Below are 17,986 nucleotides of genomic sequence, written 5' to 3' on the forward strand. Positions count from 1 at the left end.
TTCTATGCTTTGCTTTATGTATTTAAACACACATGCACACACACACGCCCGCGCACACACACACACGCAAACACACACACACACACATGTAAAGACTCGCACACGCACATACACACGGTGTGGGCATGAACAAGTGGGTTGTTTTAGAACTTTGGGAAAGGCGTGGTCAGAAACGTCACATTACTGTGCAGCCAACTTGAGGATAAATGTGAAGTGATGCTTTTGCGGCTTTAGTGCAAGATTTTTGCCAGAAGAAAGACTTCTCAGCTGCGAAAGGTCGTCACGAGAAGTGTACACATACTTACACGTACAAAATATTCACATGCAGGGCGCTTTGAGTGGCAACATTCCAGTCACCTGTGCTATCCAAACTAGCCCACATGAATTTGTGGTATTCATCGCTGCCTCATACGGTCCATTCTGCATATTGCAAGTTTTGACTTCGTCACATCTTCGCAGGACTGGAAATATTGATACGGAACTAAGGTAATTATTTGGCTATTCGCTCTCTCGATTAATTACTGAAGTTTATATTTAGTGTTTTTTTTTTTTTTACACACTTTGTCACAGTTCAGAAACTACATCATAGCGTATCATTGCAGTTTCCAAAACAACCATTGGAACATAAATATGGCAGGAAATATGAGCTGCTGATGTGTACCCTGGAGGTTTTAGATGTTTCTCAACACTTCCAAAGACAGTGCATGGCCATTTAGCTGCAATCTGAGGTTCAGTTTTAACTAAAAGGAAATCTGTCAGCATAGCATGAAATGTCAAGGAAGTCAAAAACACTAGTAAGGGTTTATTTCCTTGGAAAGGGCAAATAGCTATCAATAGCGTGCCAATTTACTACCAGTGAATCCCCAGAGATTTCTAATGGCAACCCACCAAGCCAGGACTCTACTGTACACCAGCAAGCCTCTGCGGTCTAATGGACTCAACCTCCCAAGTTCAATATTGACTCAAATTATTTAGCGAATTGGATACAGTTTGCGAACCCAGACCAATAATACTGTTTTGCTCTCTTAAATGTCTTTCTTTGCCAGCTCATTTAGTGGAGGAAGAGAGGAAAAATAAACCGAGAGAAAGAGAAAAAAAGAGAAGGAAAAGGGAAGATCTCTGAGCCTCCCCTCTCTGTCCCGTTCCAGCAGAGGAGACGTTAAAAAGCTCATCGTCTTCCCCCGATTATGAGGTTTGCATCCCAGGGATGGTTCAGGGGTCTGACCCTGCTCCTGGTGTTCCGGACGGCCGTCTCCATGGTGATGCAGCCCAACTCCACAGGCTGGGAGGCCCTGCTGGACAAGTATTTGGATGAGGACGGGGAGTGGTGGCAGGCCAAGCAGAGAGGCCGGAGGGCCATCACAGACAGCGACATGCAAATGATCCTGGATCTGCACAACAAGCTGAGAGGACAGGTCTACCCCCAGGCCTCTAACATGGAGTACATGGTAAGATTCCGCAACACAGCAATTCACCCATACGCTGTAGCTATAGTCTACCGGACACGAGTCAGTTTCATTGTCCTAAAACAGCTTGACATTGTCAGTGTATCAGCGCAGACAGAGCAGCTGGAGTATCAGAAGTATGACTGTGGAGTTTGGCTGTCTCTTCAATAATAAAAGACTAGTATTCAGGTCAGAGTGATAGGCAGGGGCCCCTGAAGTTCTGGGAGATGTAGTTTTTTTCTCCAAATAGTGGCCTTCTTGCGACCTATACTACTGCCTAATGAGCAGGGCATGCCACGGTCTCCTCCGCCCGCGTCACCTGACCTGCTGGCACAGAGCCCATTGGGCAGAACCACAAACACACTGCGTTTTACCCCTTGCTGCTAACTCAAACACTCCCTACTGTAGCATCAGGTGCTGTGGTCGGGACTTTCCTTTCATTGTATGTTGTTCGACATATACAAATGAGCTCGGTTAGACTGTCTTCATCGGGTCTCTGGGTGGGTGTGAGGGTGTGTGTGTGTGTGTGTGTTTGTGTGTGTGGAGCAGGATCACCTTTCACGGAGCATGTGCAGCACACTCCCAGCTGCTGTTTGAGACCACCTCTCGTTTTATCAGCTTTCCCTCCCGCTCCTAATACCCCCACCTTACCCCCACCCTGCGCCCCTGAAGCCCTCCCCACCCAGCCTGGTGCCCTACCCCGGTTGTGCTGTACTCACAGAAACCATTACCCTTTTGGTAGTGCCAGGCAGCTCTACATAAGCACTCTGTGGAGCGAGGGCAAACAGATGAAAACAGATGCACATTTTTGATTGTGTCCAGTATGATCCTGACGGTGATGTTGTGCAGTGCAGTGCCACTAAGACAGCTCGTCTCAGATGAAGTGTGCAGGGTGCATTAGCTTCTCCCTTCCTTCATCTCAGCTGAGAAAGCGCTAGAAGAAGGGAGGGTGATACGTGATGACAGCAACACAAGAGTTTCACTCCAGTTAATGTCTGGACTGGCTGATTGGGTCACTGACAAGCTGTATTTGCGACCTCTGTGTTTTTGTGTATGAGACAGAGAGAAAGAAACAGAGAGAGACAGAGAGACAGAGAGAGAGAGAGAGAGAGAGAGAGAGAGAGAGAGAGAGAGAGAGGGAGAGACGGAGGGAGAGAGGGAGGGAGGGAGGGAGGGAGGGAGGGAGGGAGGGAGGGAGGGAGGGAGGGAGGGAGGGAGGGAGAGGGAGAGGGAGAGGGAGAGGGAGAGGGAGAGGGAGAGGGAGAGGGAGAGGGAGGTTTGTCTCTCTTCGTGGCAGCCCCCTGTTTGGGACATGCTCCAGTGAGGAGATGCTGAGGCAGCAGAGCGCAGCTTCTACTGGCTCCTGTTACAGTTGGCTGACTTTTTTAGCTGCAGGGGCACCCAGGGGTGAAATATTGAGAGACATGCAACAATAACACTGCAAAAGAGAGAGGAAGAGAAAGATGTAGATCATGAGAGTGTGTGCGTGTGTGAGAGAGGAAGGAAGACAGACTGAATTAATGCGTGTTTGATGTGTGTGCGTGAGAGAGAGAGAGGGACATTGGGGATAGTGTGGAATGAAGAAGGGAGAGGAGAGGCTGTATTAGAGAGTTGAGAGAAGGTAGAAATAGGAGGGGCTGTTGACGATGTGGTCAGGAGAGTGAGACACCAGAAGAGCTTGGATCAGAATGAGACAAAAAAAGTTGAAGAATTTGGAGAGGGATTTAAGGGAATACAAGTGTGAGAAAACTTAGAAAAGAATGATGATGGAGGGCTCAGAAAATGGACAGAGAGGAGGCAGGGACAGATGAAGGAGCGAAGAATGATTGGAGAATCTTGTGTAATACAGTTATTATGGACGATGGCATGCAGTATCAAGTGTATCATTGCTCTTACTGTCTTGCTTTTGTGCAGGGGCAAATGGGCCTCAGCCCAGCTTTTCAAAGGGCTCTGTTTTTCAATCTCTTTCTCTATTTCTTTCTATCTCTTTCTCTCTTTTTCTCTATTTTTCCCACACCGGCTTCCTAAATGAATGAATGTAACTTTCAGAATTGGCTTTATAGCTGTAGATACTCTCTGGTACCATGCCTCACTACAGTATCTATACCTTTTTTATCCCCACGTACACACACACAGTGGGTCAGTTGGGTTTGTAGTTTATCATAGTATTACAGAACAACCCTATTGACCTCGGTTGTAATCATAATAGCAGCTCTAGTAGATAACATCAAGCCAAAACTCCCCTCCTCGCTCCCTCTCTCTCCCTCTCTCTCTCTCTCTCTCTCTCTCTCTCTCTCTCTCTCTCTCTCTCTCCCTCCCTCCCTCCCTCCCTCCCTCCCTCCCTCTCCCTCTCCCTCTCTCTCTCTCTCTCCTCTCTCTCTCTCTCTCTCTCTCTCTCTCTCTCCCTCTCTCTCTCTCTCTCTCCCTGATCCCCGTGGCTCAGTTCCCACTCTGGCATGATCCCACACAGCGGCTGAGAAGAATTTCCTGGATAAGCACTCACTCCACAGCCATCCAGTCGGCCCGCCGTCCTCCCAGAGCCAGGAGTGACTAAGGCATTCTCCTCACTCCCAGGCTGACCTACTGATATAAACAGTAGGGTGTAAGTGTTTGAAGCACTGTTTGACAAACAGATGACATCTTGTGAAAGAGGGCCATCCTAGCTTTGATATTTGAGTGAGAGTGAGGCTATTTTCCAGTTGGAGCTGAGGTGCTGGTATTTACATTTTGGGATGTAGCTGTATTGATTTTTCTTCTCTATCTGGAAAGTGTGAACGTTCGTTCCTGTAAACATATCTGGACCATATCCCGGGAAGTCTGCTGGTGATCAAGTGTTTTACAGAGTCGAGTAAAGTTTTTCTCGGTTGACATTTCGGAGCAATTTTCAGACCAACTTGGCATTACCCCTGTTGATTTCGTCTTCCAAACCACAATCAGAAGGCAGTATTATAGTGAGCGGATGAGGAATGATGTGCTTGACAAAGGGTATCAATAGCCAGTTTGGTCAAAGGCTGCCTATGAGGGGCTTCTCCGGTCTGGAGTCAAGCTTTCACAGTTTGACAGCGTACTGGGGTGACAATGGCAGGACTTGCTCTGTGGCTGTGGGAATGCAACTGGTGTTCTGGACATTGGACTGTCAACACACATACTGTACACGCACGCACACATTCAGATAAACAGTCTCTTATTCTTCCTGTCTGCCTCTTGGTCGATCTCTCTTTCTCCCTCTATTTCTCACACTTGTTTTGCATGCTTCCTCACAACACAGCCAACCATCTTTTTATATATCAAACCTCTTCTTTTCTCTTTCTATCTTGTCTTTTTTTCTTCAGTGCGCCATCTCTCTCTCTCTCTAGCACTCTCATGTGCACTGTATTTTCTGCCCCTCTCTCTGTCTGTACACTCTCTCGTCTCTCTTTCTTTCTTTCTTTCTTTCTTTCTTTCTCTCTGTCTTTCTCTCTCTCTCTCTCTCTCTCTCTCTCTCTCTCTCTCTCTCTCTCTCTCTCTCTCTCTCTCTCTCTCTCTCTCTCTCTCTCTCTCTCTCTCTCCCTTTCTCTCTCAAACTCACAAATGGAAGTTTGCCATTCTGCACCCGTAGGAATGCAAGACCAGATGACCAAGCGTAAAAAAAAAGAAAAAAAGAACTGGACGTAAATGAGGTGTTAAGTGAAATAAACAATGCAGTGTGCACGGCGCTGAAAGCATTTAGCAGGGGACATGTTTTTCTTTACAAGCCCCAGCAGAAGTGCGGTCAGAGGCTGGGGTTCGGAGCCCCCCCCCCCCACTGGTTGACTGTGCAAACAGCAGTACTTTGACATTCAGGCAGCAGAAAGCACGAAACACAAGAGATCCCAAAAATGTGTCTTGGTAAAAAGCTTTTTTCATAACTCGTATGGTTCGTTTTTTTTGTCCGTCTTCCCTTTTGCGGGAATGTGGTTGTATACCGTGTGGAAAATTGCCACTTTTTTATGTGCTCACTGAATTATGTAACTTTAATGTTACAAAACATATATTTGTAATCATCCAAACCACACTAAGCTATTTTCTTACTTAAAAAAAAAAGATTTGGTCAAAGTTGGTGTGGCTCACTCGAATGGACTCAGTGACCTCCGTTGGATTGATCACTTGTGGTCTAAAACACTCCTGTCACCCTTACAAAGTAGCCATTCATAGGATTACATTGTGCTCACATTTCTAAAGTTGAAGGATTCAAAGACGATTTTGCCAATCTCCACATTTCATCGGTAATGTTTTGCGGTTGAGTTCCCAGCGTAAACACATTGATTAGTCTTTTGGCAAGGGAAAATAGGGTTACTTGTCAGGAGAATCGATGAAGAGTATGACATAGGGAACAAGGGTGTAATAAAGCAAAGCCATGGTCTACTAATCATCTGAGTTATAGTACCACAGATACTTTCCATGTCCCTTCCTAATACTTTCCCTGGCTGTGCTAAACAGCAAGTGTTACGCACTACTGTACAGTCCACCCTACAGGTAGAAAAAGGGACTGCAGAAAGTATGTACTTCACACAAACACACACAGGCACAGGTGCTGAATGAACGAACTCCCCCCCCTCCCTCCCCCCACAGTACCTAGGAAGGCCCCCTTGGTTTATTTATACAACGTTCCTTCAACGTTTTTTACAACAGACCTTCTCTGGTATCTGATATACCTCCTTGTGTTGCCATGGCAGTGTCAGTCCACCAACATTGCCTCAACATCCCAGCTTTACCCAAACAGCTCCACTCAGCTGCTTTAAATTCCCAGAATGAGCTGTGTAACCTGTTTAGAGAGTTAATGTGAAGCACTAGCAGGCATCCTGTTGCCGGGCAGGCTTGTGTCACAGCAGGACTAAATGTGGAGACCAGCAGTTGTTTTTAGGGGCACAAAATGAGCGTAGAGTGGAAGGGGGGGTGCTCTATTTTCGACTCTGTGATTGGTTGAGATTTACTGGGGGGCCACACTTTTGGATGTCCAGGACCCAACGTGTGAAATGTCTAAGCTCTGACACCCGCACACTTATATACACACACTTACATACACACACTTAAATACACACACTTAAATACACACACTTACACAATCGCCAAGTATAGGATGTCTCAGCCCAAGGTGAAAGTTAAGGTGTGCATTTAAAATAGAGTTACCTTCAACAGAATGATTACTGTTATTTTACTATGTGAAAAACGACAGTCTTTGCAATGCACCGCAAAACCTCCAGAACGGCTGGTGTATTCTGCTTCCGACCATAACCAAACTTGGCGAGAGGGCATCATAGAAGGGGCAGCCATACTGGACCCCTTTGCAGACATATGGGATGTATTACTTAAGGAAAATCAGCCTGCCCTGTCTCTCTTTTTTTTCTCTTTTTTTTCCTCATTTTTGGAATAACCTCAATCTTTAGGGAAAATAAGCCTCTGCCTGGTCCAGCACAGCCAACGAGAAATCCCTCTCCAGCCGTTCACTTTACAGCAACAGCAGATCTGCAGCGCAGCGTTCGCTCATGGCGTCTACGCCGTCTCTCCCGGTCGGCCTCAGCAGAGCCGTAGTGACTCACAGCGTCGATGTGTGGTGCTGTGTGTCGAGAGCCTTGTGTCTGTGTTTCTGTCCCCTCACGCGTCTCTCTCTGTCTCTCTTCTCTCTTGCTGCAGTCGTGGGACACCGAGCTGGAGAGGACGGCGGAGGAGTGGGCGGAGACGTGTTTATGGGAGCATGGGCCTGCCAGCCTCCTGCCTCAGATAGGACAGAACCTTGGGGCTCACTGGGGAAGGTGTGCCAGACACCACTCACACAGCCAGCCCACTGAATCTAAAACCACTCTGTTGTCACTTGACATTGTTGTATACAGTTAGGAGTTGGCTTCACGTTGAGTCTCACAGAACATAAACAACACATTCAAGTTTGGCTCTGACTCTGACTTTATTTTTTTACTCTGTCTCATGCTAGATTTCGTCCCCCCACGTTTCACGTCCAGGCGTGGTATGACGAGGTGAAAGACTTCTCCTTTCCCTACCCACAGGAGTGTGACCCCTACTGCCCCTATAGATGCTCCGGTCCTGTCTGCACACACTATACACAGGTAACGTGTAGACTGTACCACTTCTTCCGAACATGGGGGTATCCAGTGTGGACCTGGTTGACTGTGTTTTCCTTTGTTGTTAACTCTCTTTCCTGTTTCCACAGCTGGTATGGGCCACCAGCAATCGTATTGGCTGTGCCATCAACATGTGCTACAACATGAACGTTTGGGGTCAAATCTGGGCCAAAGCTGTCTACCTGGTTTGCAACTATCAGGCAAAGTACGGCTGTTATGAAATGGGTTTATTTTCCACTAAAGTTATTGTATAAAGTTTCCACATTCTCAGAGAGTACATAGTAAACCAGCATTAAGACTTAAATAAATCAAAATAAAGGGCATTTTTGCATATTGTCAGAGATAATGTATTCCACTAACCTGTAATATCTGACCTGTACCTGTAGAGGTAACTGGTGGGGCCACGCCCCCTACAAACATGGCACCCCATGCTCTGCCTGCCCGCCCAGCTATGGAGGAGGCTGCAAGGACAACCTCTGCTACAAAGGTGTGAGTGGGTTTGTGTAAGGGAGAGCCCAATAGCCTGCTATTTTCTGTCCGGCCCTGTAGCGAAACAGCAGCCCTGCGCTCTGAACCGAAACACTATCCTTCCCTTTCCTGCAGACGATGGCTCTGAAACCCATACTCCACAAGAGGAAACGGAGGAAAACAACTTCATTGAACAAGAGGAACCCCGAAACCTCCCGAAACCTCGGCCCCGGGCCCCCAAACCCAACCTCCCCCCGGCCACTACCACCAACCCCCGTTCTGAGAGTCTGGAAAGGAACGAGGTGGTCAACACACAGCAGATGTGTAAGCGGCCATTTAAGTGTTTATTCTGGGTCCGGTTTCTTCTCAGCATGGGGGGGATACGGGTTCTGGTTTTTGAGGGTGGGATGGTTGGGCTTAGGGAAAAGCAGGTCAAAACCATGGAATTCTAAGAACCCCTCCATCTTATACCGGTTATTGTTGATTAAGCAAAACGGGGAGCAAAAAGGAAAAAAAAACCTCCACGGAAATGTTTTGGTGCAATTTCTTCAAAATTGCCTTGAAGTTCTGCAGGTTTTATCTGTCACGTCCCTAATTCACCCTGACAGTTTTTTCTCTCCAGCAGACTTAATATTGCAAGTCACTCTTTAGAGCAAGGAGGAATGTCTTATTGTTTCAGCAGAGATCTCCTGTGTGTGTTTGCTTTTGGCTTGCAGAGTGCAGAGCGGGGGGCACGTGTGGGCAGGGGCTTGTGGTTTTTAAATGGCTTCCTCTCTCCTGAGCAGGGGGCCAGGCTGAGGCCTGCTTCTCTCGACTGACCACCCTGCTCAGCCCTGCGTCAGGAATGCTTCGTTCTGGAAGCATCAAAAGAACACCCCGATAATCCACCACAAGGCTCTCTATAGTGGTACCCATGCTTCAGAGAGCTGCTACTCCACATGCTGTGCACATGCACGGCATGCTGCCTTGTGCTAGGCTAACAGTTCTGTGTGTGTTTATGTGTCTGTTTGTGTGTGGGTTTGTGTCTCTGTGCAATTCAGCTCAACTTGTGACCTGTGATACTAAACTACGAGATCAATGCAAAGGAACCACCTGTAACAGGTAATGTAATCATTTGCTCACGCTCATCTACCTTTGAACAAATGATCAATACAGCCATAATCCATTGTTTTCCATAATTTTTTGAATGAATGCGACACCAACACGTTGCTATTTGTCTACAGGTATGAGTGTCCAGCTGGCTGTATTGATAGCAGAGGGAAAGTAGTGGGAACAGTGCACTATGAGATGGTGAGTGCTACAGAGACAGATAGTATTCATCTGTGTCCACTCAATTCAAATGGAAACATGAATAAAATTTTGTTTGAATTGGATTTGATTCGAAGCAATCGAGTATCTGCAGAGCTGGCCTCCACGCCGGTGTCATAGACAACGATGGAGGATGGCTGGATGTGACAAGACAAGGTAGAAAGGAGTTCTTCATCAAATCCAACAAGAATGGTGTCCAGTCCCTTGGGTAAGGTCATGTTGATGATCTATAGATGTGAGGTGAGATGCTATTTGATATCCTTCCGGATCTTGACTGACCTTGTGTGCTCTTTCACAGGAAGTACCAGAGTGCCAATGCTTTTATTGTTGACAGAGTAACAGGTCAGTTTCGCCGTGTCGTCTTTTTCATCAGTTACACTACAGAAGTCATCGTGTTGGTGTCTCACTTCAATCTTCTGTGAATCATGTGTTGTCTGTCATCCCCTCTCTAGTTAAAGCCATTAACTGTGAGACGACCGTAGCACAGTTATGTTCCTATCAGAAGCCTGTGAAGCATTGTCCAAGGTACTGTTCAACCTTGAATCTCTCTCCCTTTCTACTTTCTCTCTTTGATACAGAGTTAGCCTGATACTGACTTAGCCTGTCTCTTTTCAGACTGTACTGCCCCAGTAACTGTATGGAAGAGAACCCTCACATATCACGGGTCATCGGTACCAGAACATACTCAGATGTAAGTCACCAGGTCTTATAAATATATACAAAATATTAAAAATAGATTATAATTCAACGTGAAATGATGCAACCTTTGTAATGGATACAAAATTGGAACGGATGTGAGATTCTGAAATGCAGTTGTCTACTCTGTTCTCTGTGGCGTTGGGGTCTCCAGAAATCCAGCATATGCCGGTCAGCGTTACACGCAGGGGTGCTCAGGAACGATGTGGGTGGCTACATCGACGTGATGCCGGTGGACAAGCGGAAACAGTACATCGCCTCGTACCAAAACGGCATTTTCTCCGAGAGGTACAGCTGGACGGCTAATCCGTCAGTTTGCTGGCTAATCTGGCCATGGTGTCTAGCACTTGTCAGCACGTTAAACCAGTCAGGGAGGAGAGAGAGTCAGGGAATCTGAGAGAGGGAAATGCTGAGGGGAAGAATGGAAAGTATTCTTCATCATAGTGGGTAGTCAGTATCAAATATTCAAAAAGTTCTAATGATCTGTCTCTGTTTCTCTATGTGTGCTGGTTTGGATTCATGGCAGGAGCCTTTGTGTTTGTGTCTGTCTATCATCTATTTGTTTTTCAATAATCCCTTCATTCATGTCACTTTTTTCAAAAATTGTATTGTTGGCGTATAAACGGCAGCAATTTCTGTGCTTGTTTTGAAGAGCGCCAGAACCCAACTGTTTGAGTTGTATCTGTCATCTGTGCGTTTGTACTAGCTTGACGTGGACGTCTTTCTTTGAACCACTGAAATCTGATCTCACCTGACCTGTGTCTTTCATCCTCGCGTCTGAACAGTGGCAGAACGTGTTCTGTTCCTGACGCATGCCACACCCTGCCTGACCTCTGGATGTGTTTTCCTCGTCCTCCAGCCTGCAGAACCCCCCAGGAGGAAAGGCCTTCCAGCTCTTCGCAGTGATCTGAGCGCCGCTACAGGGCAGACTGGCCAATCACACCGAGCACGTGGATGTTTATCAGGCAGTCCTCCGGCCCACCGTCTGTTTGCTGGGGGTTGCGCTAGGCTTCGCCGACCTTGTCGTTGCCCGCAGATCGTCTCCACGGCAACGTAAAACGAGAAAGGAAACTTTACACACTCAAACGCAGAGCTAGGGAGGGGCTATGGGTAGGGGTTCTTATGCTCCTACTTAGATGCTGTCTCGTTAGGGAAAATGGTATAAACTGTAAATATATTTTATACGTTCAATATATGTTATGTTGCACATACTGTAAGTGGATCTTGTCTCTTTGACAAATTGACAGAAAATGTAAAAAGGATACAGTAGTCGGCACTTAAAGATAATAAACCATATTATTTGCTGTTCTTTTTCATCTCTTTGTTGTTTTTAGAGCATGTTCCGTTAAACGTTTTCAAGTTAGGCACATGTTAGTGGTGCTCTGGAGTATTCTGATGTTGTGGTTGTCCTTTTAAAGAATATAAGTGGTGCACATTATGATGCATTTATTTTTGTATTGAGTTTTTATATTGCATTATGGGTAGTTGAGTCAAGGAATGCTGCTATAATTTTGCTGTGTCATTATTCCTATAGAGATGTTATGACTTTGTAAGATAATGTTTATCAGAGGTGAAGCTCCCTGCTGGTCGGGTAGTCAGAAACATCCAGAACATCCTACTTTATTCTCCCATCATGCTTGAGTTCTTGCTTTGTGTTCACCTGTTTCTCACTCAGTAATCCCAACATCGTAATTGTTCTGGTTGTCACATAACGGGACTTTGTTTATGGTGCTTGTCAAGAAAAATACAATTTAGCATTGTAGTTGGTACGTTTTTTTGTCTGATTGGACTGTGAAATAAAGACCAGCTTATCGAACAACAAGTACAACTTAGTTACAGTACATTGGTATATAAAGCCTTCATCTGACCTTTAGCTGTACTGTACTGTATGCACACTAAATGATTTGTGACACAAAACTAGAACACACAACATTCAAGGGTGCTACTTTTAATGTAATTATGCCTACTACCCGCATGTTAAATCTGAATATATTGTTTCTGGTGACCTTGATATTTGTGTGGTAGACAATAAAACTTTATTTATAAAACAGCTCTTTTCAACTTGTTTTCAACAACTTGTTTTCAACAAGTCTTTTCAAAATCATCATGCATAATGGAAACACACAATTTGCCATGTTGTCTTTGTACATGCATTTTCCCTACCTCAATTTGTTAGAGAAAATCAGTTCATTTTGCAATAAAACATTTCAACTATATGTCTTTTGTGTCATATTTAAGCAATCCTTCCTCCTTTTGTCGAGGGAATTTAGCAAATGATTTAATACAACACAACCAAGTTCCCTCGTGATTTTGACTGTAATACAGTGCATGTTATCCCTGAACAGCCAACATACTGATGTTTTGTGGTTCTTTGGCCGGGATCCTTTTGATATTTCCCTGCTGTCTCAAAACAATGTTTCTTGTTTAGTAAGTAAAGTAATGTAACGTAGTAGTACTAACTGGAACTTGAGCTTCTTTTCTCAACTTGAACAAGGCCCATGGCCCTTACCGGATCCAGCAGGTTAGACAAACATGACTCTTCGATGATTGGAAAAACACCTCAAGAGGTCCAGGTCTAGTCCACTGCTCCTCCACACAGAAGGAAAGTGTCTCCCTTTATCCAGTCACTGGGGAGATGAGTTGTCACCCCTCGTCTCACTCAAGGCTGGAGGTGGGGCAGCCTGGCCGCGGCGTGTTGATGTCTGGTTGCAATAAGGCATCCGCTGACTGGAGGGGCCAGTGGGTTAGGATTCAGGCTGCTGGCCGTACTTACAGAATGGGGGAAGTGTAACCAAAGCTGTACCACAGGGTTGGTTTATGATGTGATGCACATGCCGCTACTGGCCCCGCAAAACCAGGGTGATGGAATGAAAAAAATTAAAAGATGATTTCACAAATATTTTCTTTGCCACAAAGTGGGGAAACGGGTTCAATAGGACTAATGTTTTCGCTTCATACAGGACAAAGCATAGAGACATTCTAATCCTTACACTGTATGTTAGACCACTTACATGCACACTGGCTTTGAACCAGAAGGGGCAGACAAAGACTGGAATTGTGTGTGTGGGTGCATGCATGTGTGTGAGTGAGTGTGTGAGTGAGAGAGAGGCCTTGGAGATAATATCTACGGACGTAATGTTTGCATTGAATCTTCTCACAAGAAGTGAATCAGCTATCCAGGAAAAATGAAGAGGAAGAAAAAAATTAAGAAGGGGGTAGAAGGTGATGCTACCGTAGAGAAAGCCTCCCTCCATGGTTTAAAAGCTCTTTATCCTGTTTTAGCAGAGCGGATATGTGGAAAAACGTGCAGAATATGAGCATACAACTAAAAATGATCCTGAAGTTATCGCCAGGACTGTCCACAATCAATCTTGTAGCGTCTCATAAAGGTGAATGAGAACGCCTGGCTAAAGCCTGATTTATAAATGATTCCTTGTGTTCAGACTCCAGACGTTACACTGGTTTAGCTGGAGGTGTGAGGTGTGACACACACACACTGAGAACCCAATGGATGAACAGACATACATACACACATTACACGATGGAGAGAAAGATAGATGGACGCATGGCTGCACAGCCAGACTGACATGGAGGAGAGAGACAGTGGGAGACAGGGTGTTGAGAAATGGATGAAAGACGAGCTCAAATGCGACAGAGTTGTTTTGATGTTGTTATTGTTTACGTAAGATGAGAATTGTTCTTCTTTTCGAAACAGTCATTTATCTGCTCGTTTCCTCAGCTGCAATCTGACCTGCACCACTAAGGGTAACGCTGAATGGAAGCAGGCTGTTAGCAGCCTGGAAGACTGTGTGCAGCATGTCTAATGTATCTGAGGAGAGACAGAGAGAATTAGAGAGAGAAAAACAGAGCGAGTGAGAGAGGTAGGTAGAGAGAGAGAGAGAGAGAGAGAGAGAGAGAGAGAGAGAGAGAGAGAGAGAGAGAGAGAGAGAGAGAGAGAGAGAGAGAGAGAGAGAGAGAGAGAGAGAGATTGGGTGTTGTGCGTGTGTGTGTGTGCCAGGCATGTGTGGGCGAGTGTTTGTGAGTGTGTGACTACACGTGTGTGTTTTCTGCCTTTGCGGGCCCCGCACACACTGGATGTGTTCCTGCTTTCATTGACTCCTCTGTTTGTTGATATTATATGTGGCCTTCTGCACCACATTCAGACAGTAGGGATGCAGTCTCAGCTTGTCAACACAGAGGTGAGTTATGGCTACCTGTTGTAACGTCTGTGTTTCTTCTTTTCATAGCTTTACTTTGGCAGATGAAGAAAACATAAAAATTTGACGGGGTGAGTTTTTTTCTAACATGTTCCAAAAATATTACATACACACTGAACGGTTTCTCGCTTAAGAAGCAACTTTGGCAACTTGACTTATAAACTTTTGAGTTATTTTGGGTTCTCTTTATGTTCTTGAAACAACCCTTTGACACATTGAAAGACGTTTGATTTTGAATTGCTGTTCATTACCCACCGACTCTACTTTTGACTACTGAAACACTAGGCACCTGTTTTTCTAGTGGATATAAAACTTTGTTAGGTTCATTGAGTTTCTGAAAACTGGGCCGTGCAGGTAGGGTCTAATGAGATCAAAAGCAGAACAGATATTAGATTTGCGTGGATAAATCACTTTATATAAAGTGAGTGGAGAGAAGAATGATTGATCTTCACACTTCAGTTGGAATTTAGGATAAAGTCTCATATGTGTGTGTGTTTCTGTGTCTGTCACTCTCTTCCACTTTCTTTGAGTGTGTGCATGTGTGTATATGAGTGTGTGTGTGTGTGTGTGTGTGTGTATGTGTGTACAGTTTGTGTGAGTGTGCCGCATGCACATATACTGTGTTTGTATTCTTTGGCTAAAACCTTAGTGTTGAGGCTTCTAGAAAACCAAACTTTTCCACCTTGAAATACTTACACCACCACTGACACAAAAGGCTGTTTGTGACCTTATACCACAGTGGGTCGTAAACTACAGCTTGTCCATTAACCACAACAATGGTGCATTCAAATTATATTGTAAACTGTTCAAAAGGAGAACACGTGCTGAGGTTCTGAGGAGTTCTTATGCAGGGTCGTTATTCCAAAGTGTTAGCAGCAAGGGTGCCCCTAGCACTGGCAGAACACTGCCCAGGAATGTGTATGATCCTTGCTTTTGTGTGTAATGTGAGCCAAAGTGCTGTAAGCACAGGTCATGGAGCCAAACAGTATGGTCTGAGCCTTGTGTATTGTGTGAGGGCGCTGCGCTCAGCCTGGCCCTCTATGGTCCTTGTGGTTAACTGCAGTTGGCTTTAACCAATCAAATGCCTTCTCGGCGTTCCATTCCAAGACAAATAAATGAGTCTTTTCTGCTGTGTGACTAAGAGAAAAGGTTTCTTTGTTCAGCAGACACATTTTTTTCCCCTTGAAAGTCTTGCTGAAAGATTATTTCCTTTGTAGCTACATAATCAGGTGAGGGTAGTTAGGGATTAGCAACAACTGGCAAGTTACTACTAATGAAATACAAATCTAATACACATGCAGCACTAACTAGTTATGGTAGCACTATACAGTACATATTGTTCAACCCACACACCAATGCTGACGCCACAACATAGATGACACACGCCGCTTGATTCATGTTTCCGTAGTAACCAAGGACTCACGTCACAAATTTCTTGTCCACTATGTGGTAACGTAAGAGACTGAGGGCTCCAGACGCCCTCACATATTTCATTCACAGGAATTGTATTGAAGCTAATGTAGCATTCGCTAAATGGACGTCAGTGGAGCCATGATGTGCACTGGATGCAGATGTGCAGCACGTGTCAAATCTTCTTAAAATAAGCAAACTGGAATAGCGAGAATCCAACTTGGAGTATCACGGCAGGAGAGGAGGTGAGCCTACAGATATACAGTACACTGGGGTTGCAGAAAGTCCACCACTTTGCTTTCAACTACATCTAGAGATAATCAATCATTCATTGATCTCCAAAACCGATGGAGACACTCTGGATTAGACGTATTCTAACGAGCAGAATTACAGTTAACATCCTGTATATCGAGAGGTGGGGCCAGTGTCTTATGAATCGTACTGTTCAGTGTAACAACATCGCTAAAGGGGAGGTACACCTTCAAAGCTAGAGCTGATTTGGACTGGGAACGGAGAAGTAAGTTCTTCCCAGACCAGGATGTGGGTCAGTGGAGACTTTGATAATACATGTCTGGAAGGTTGGTGTCTGCCTCCATAGACAGAGTTCCACATCACAGAGGAAATGGCTCCCTCATTCAAGACGTTTGTTCTATTCGAGGCACAATCAGTAAGGAAGCCAGAACAAACACTTGTTTGCAACAGAGAGGACCATTAATGAGTGCTGAGACTGGGTACCGGGCATGAAAGGACGAACAACACAGCAAGCCCATGGTTGGAATCATGCATTAACTATAAAATCATGCATGATAGATAAAGCACACCCCTTTCGATAATAAACGCAGACATTATTGTCTCCATGTTAAGAGAGGAAGTTTGGGAAGGCTGGGAACGAATCAGCAGTTGATAAAAGAAGACACATTGTGCAGAAAGAAGACTAGAGATCACAGTAAAAACAACATGAAAATAACCAACAACATTTCGCTGAAGTCAGCAGCGAAGCCTTCCGAGGGTGGATCCCGAACACACCTCTCTGACAAAACCATGTCCAATCCATGCTCTATTTATACTGGAATCATGGTCAAGGTGCACAGGGTGCAGATGTGAAGACCCGCAGCGAATCAGGAGGCACAGATGGGTCGCATAATCACGACGGGGGCCGTCCCTGGGCTCTGACGTCATCGCTGACCTTTCTGTGTTTACAGAACAGGTTTGATTTCGCCCCCTTTTTCCATGTTCACACATGAGCCGTTGTGGAGAGGAGCGCCGGGGTAAAAGAGTGGCTTTGTCCACACCGGGATGGTGAGCCATGGAGCCATGCACCAGTGCCAAACCTCGTGGAGAAGGGCCCACAAGCCCCTGCCATTGAGAAAAGCACAGCCCTCACCTGTTTTATATTAAGCCTGTCAGATTAAATAAGAAAAACCAATAACTTGCCTTTCTGAAGGTGTGGAGCTGTCGGCCAGAATGCAAAGCTCTCGTGATCCTTTACCCCACGGATCCAATACTGTATAGATCTCTGGGTAAAGAGACTGCACATCCGTACAGGAGATCTGATCACACTGTCAAACCAGGCAGCACTATTGATCCTGATGTGGCTGCTGTGTCGTTGCTGCACTTGAATGAACCTGCCAGACTGCCCTTGTTTTTCAAATATGAATCGTGTGTGAAAGTGAATGTACAGTCCCTGCGTGACTAATTCATGAATTGCCTTCACCTATTCGGTCGTTTTGATTCATAAAGACATAAAAGGCCGAAGCATTTCCAATTGAGAACTGTTTATGTGACCAAGTGAATCTGAATCGTTTTCAACATTGAAGGCCTATGGGAAGGTGCATCACATTTGTTTCAACAACTGTTCATGCTTAGACAAAACTCTTTCTGGTTGTCTGATCTCAGTGCCTGACAGAGGAATAGAGGGCAACGTCGCCCTCTGCAGGTCATCAATATAAATATCCCACAGCGCTCCACCTGACAGTTGTCTGAAGCGTAAGAAAAAAGTAAATTTTCAATTCATCACTCCCACGCACTTGTGAATAATGTTTTGGCAAAAACAATGTGCTTCAACTCAAACCAAGCTCTCAGCAAACTCTCTGACTTGGGCTGTTACAAAGTGCCTCAACCCTCCTTAAAGCTCTAGACGTACTTCTCTCTGTACTTGTCTCAGAACATTTAGTAGCTCTGGTGAAGGACCCTCTCAGAGGCCAGTGTTCGCCAGCTAACCTTCCAATCAAGGACAAAGAGAGCCTCCAACCATGTTCGGTTTGAACGGGTGTAGAGTAAATCACAAACATGACACTGTGAGCTCCCCTGGGACCCTCTGCAGCACACAGACATGTTACAGAAAATC

At 45.4% G+C, this 17,986-nt stretch overlaps 1 protein-coding gene across 1 annotated transcript; it reads left to right on the forward strand.

Moving 5' to 3' along the window:
• The first annotated feature begins 212 nt into the window (after positions 1-212).
• On the forward strand, positions 213-12,172 carry LOC146274806 (cysteine-rich secretory protein LCCL domain-containing 1-like). Its single transcript, XM_084702992.1, has 15 exons — positions 213-486; positions 1,047-1,448; positions 7,098-7,216; positions 7,393-7,525; positions 7,630-7,745; positions 7,927-8,027; positions 8,144-8,332; positions 9,049-9,109; positions 9,232-9,298; positions 9,394-9,524; positions 9,615-9,658; positions 9,769-9,841; positions 9,932-10,007; positions 10,167-10,300; positions 10,872-12,172. The coding sequence occupies exons 2-15, from the start codon at positions 1,188-1,190 to the stop codon at positions 10,921-10,923; spliced, it is 1,557 nt and encodes a 518-aa protein (XP_084559118.1). The 5' UTR covers positions 213-486; positions 1,047-1,187; the 3' UTR covers positions 10,924-12,172.
• Positions 12,173-17,986: the final 5,814 nt, after the last annotated feature.

The sequence above is a fragment of the Hypomesus nipponensis genome, chromosome 8, assembly GCF_054491055.1.
Source record: "Hypomesus nipponensis isolate SF chromosome 8, ASM5449105v1, whole genome shotgun sequence".
In the NCBI taxonomy this organism is placed as follows: Eukaryota; Metazoa; Chordata; class Actinopteri; order Osmeriformes; family Osmeridae; genus Hypomesus; species Hypomesus nipponensis.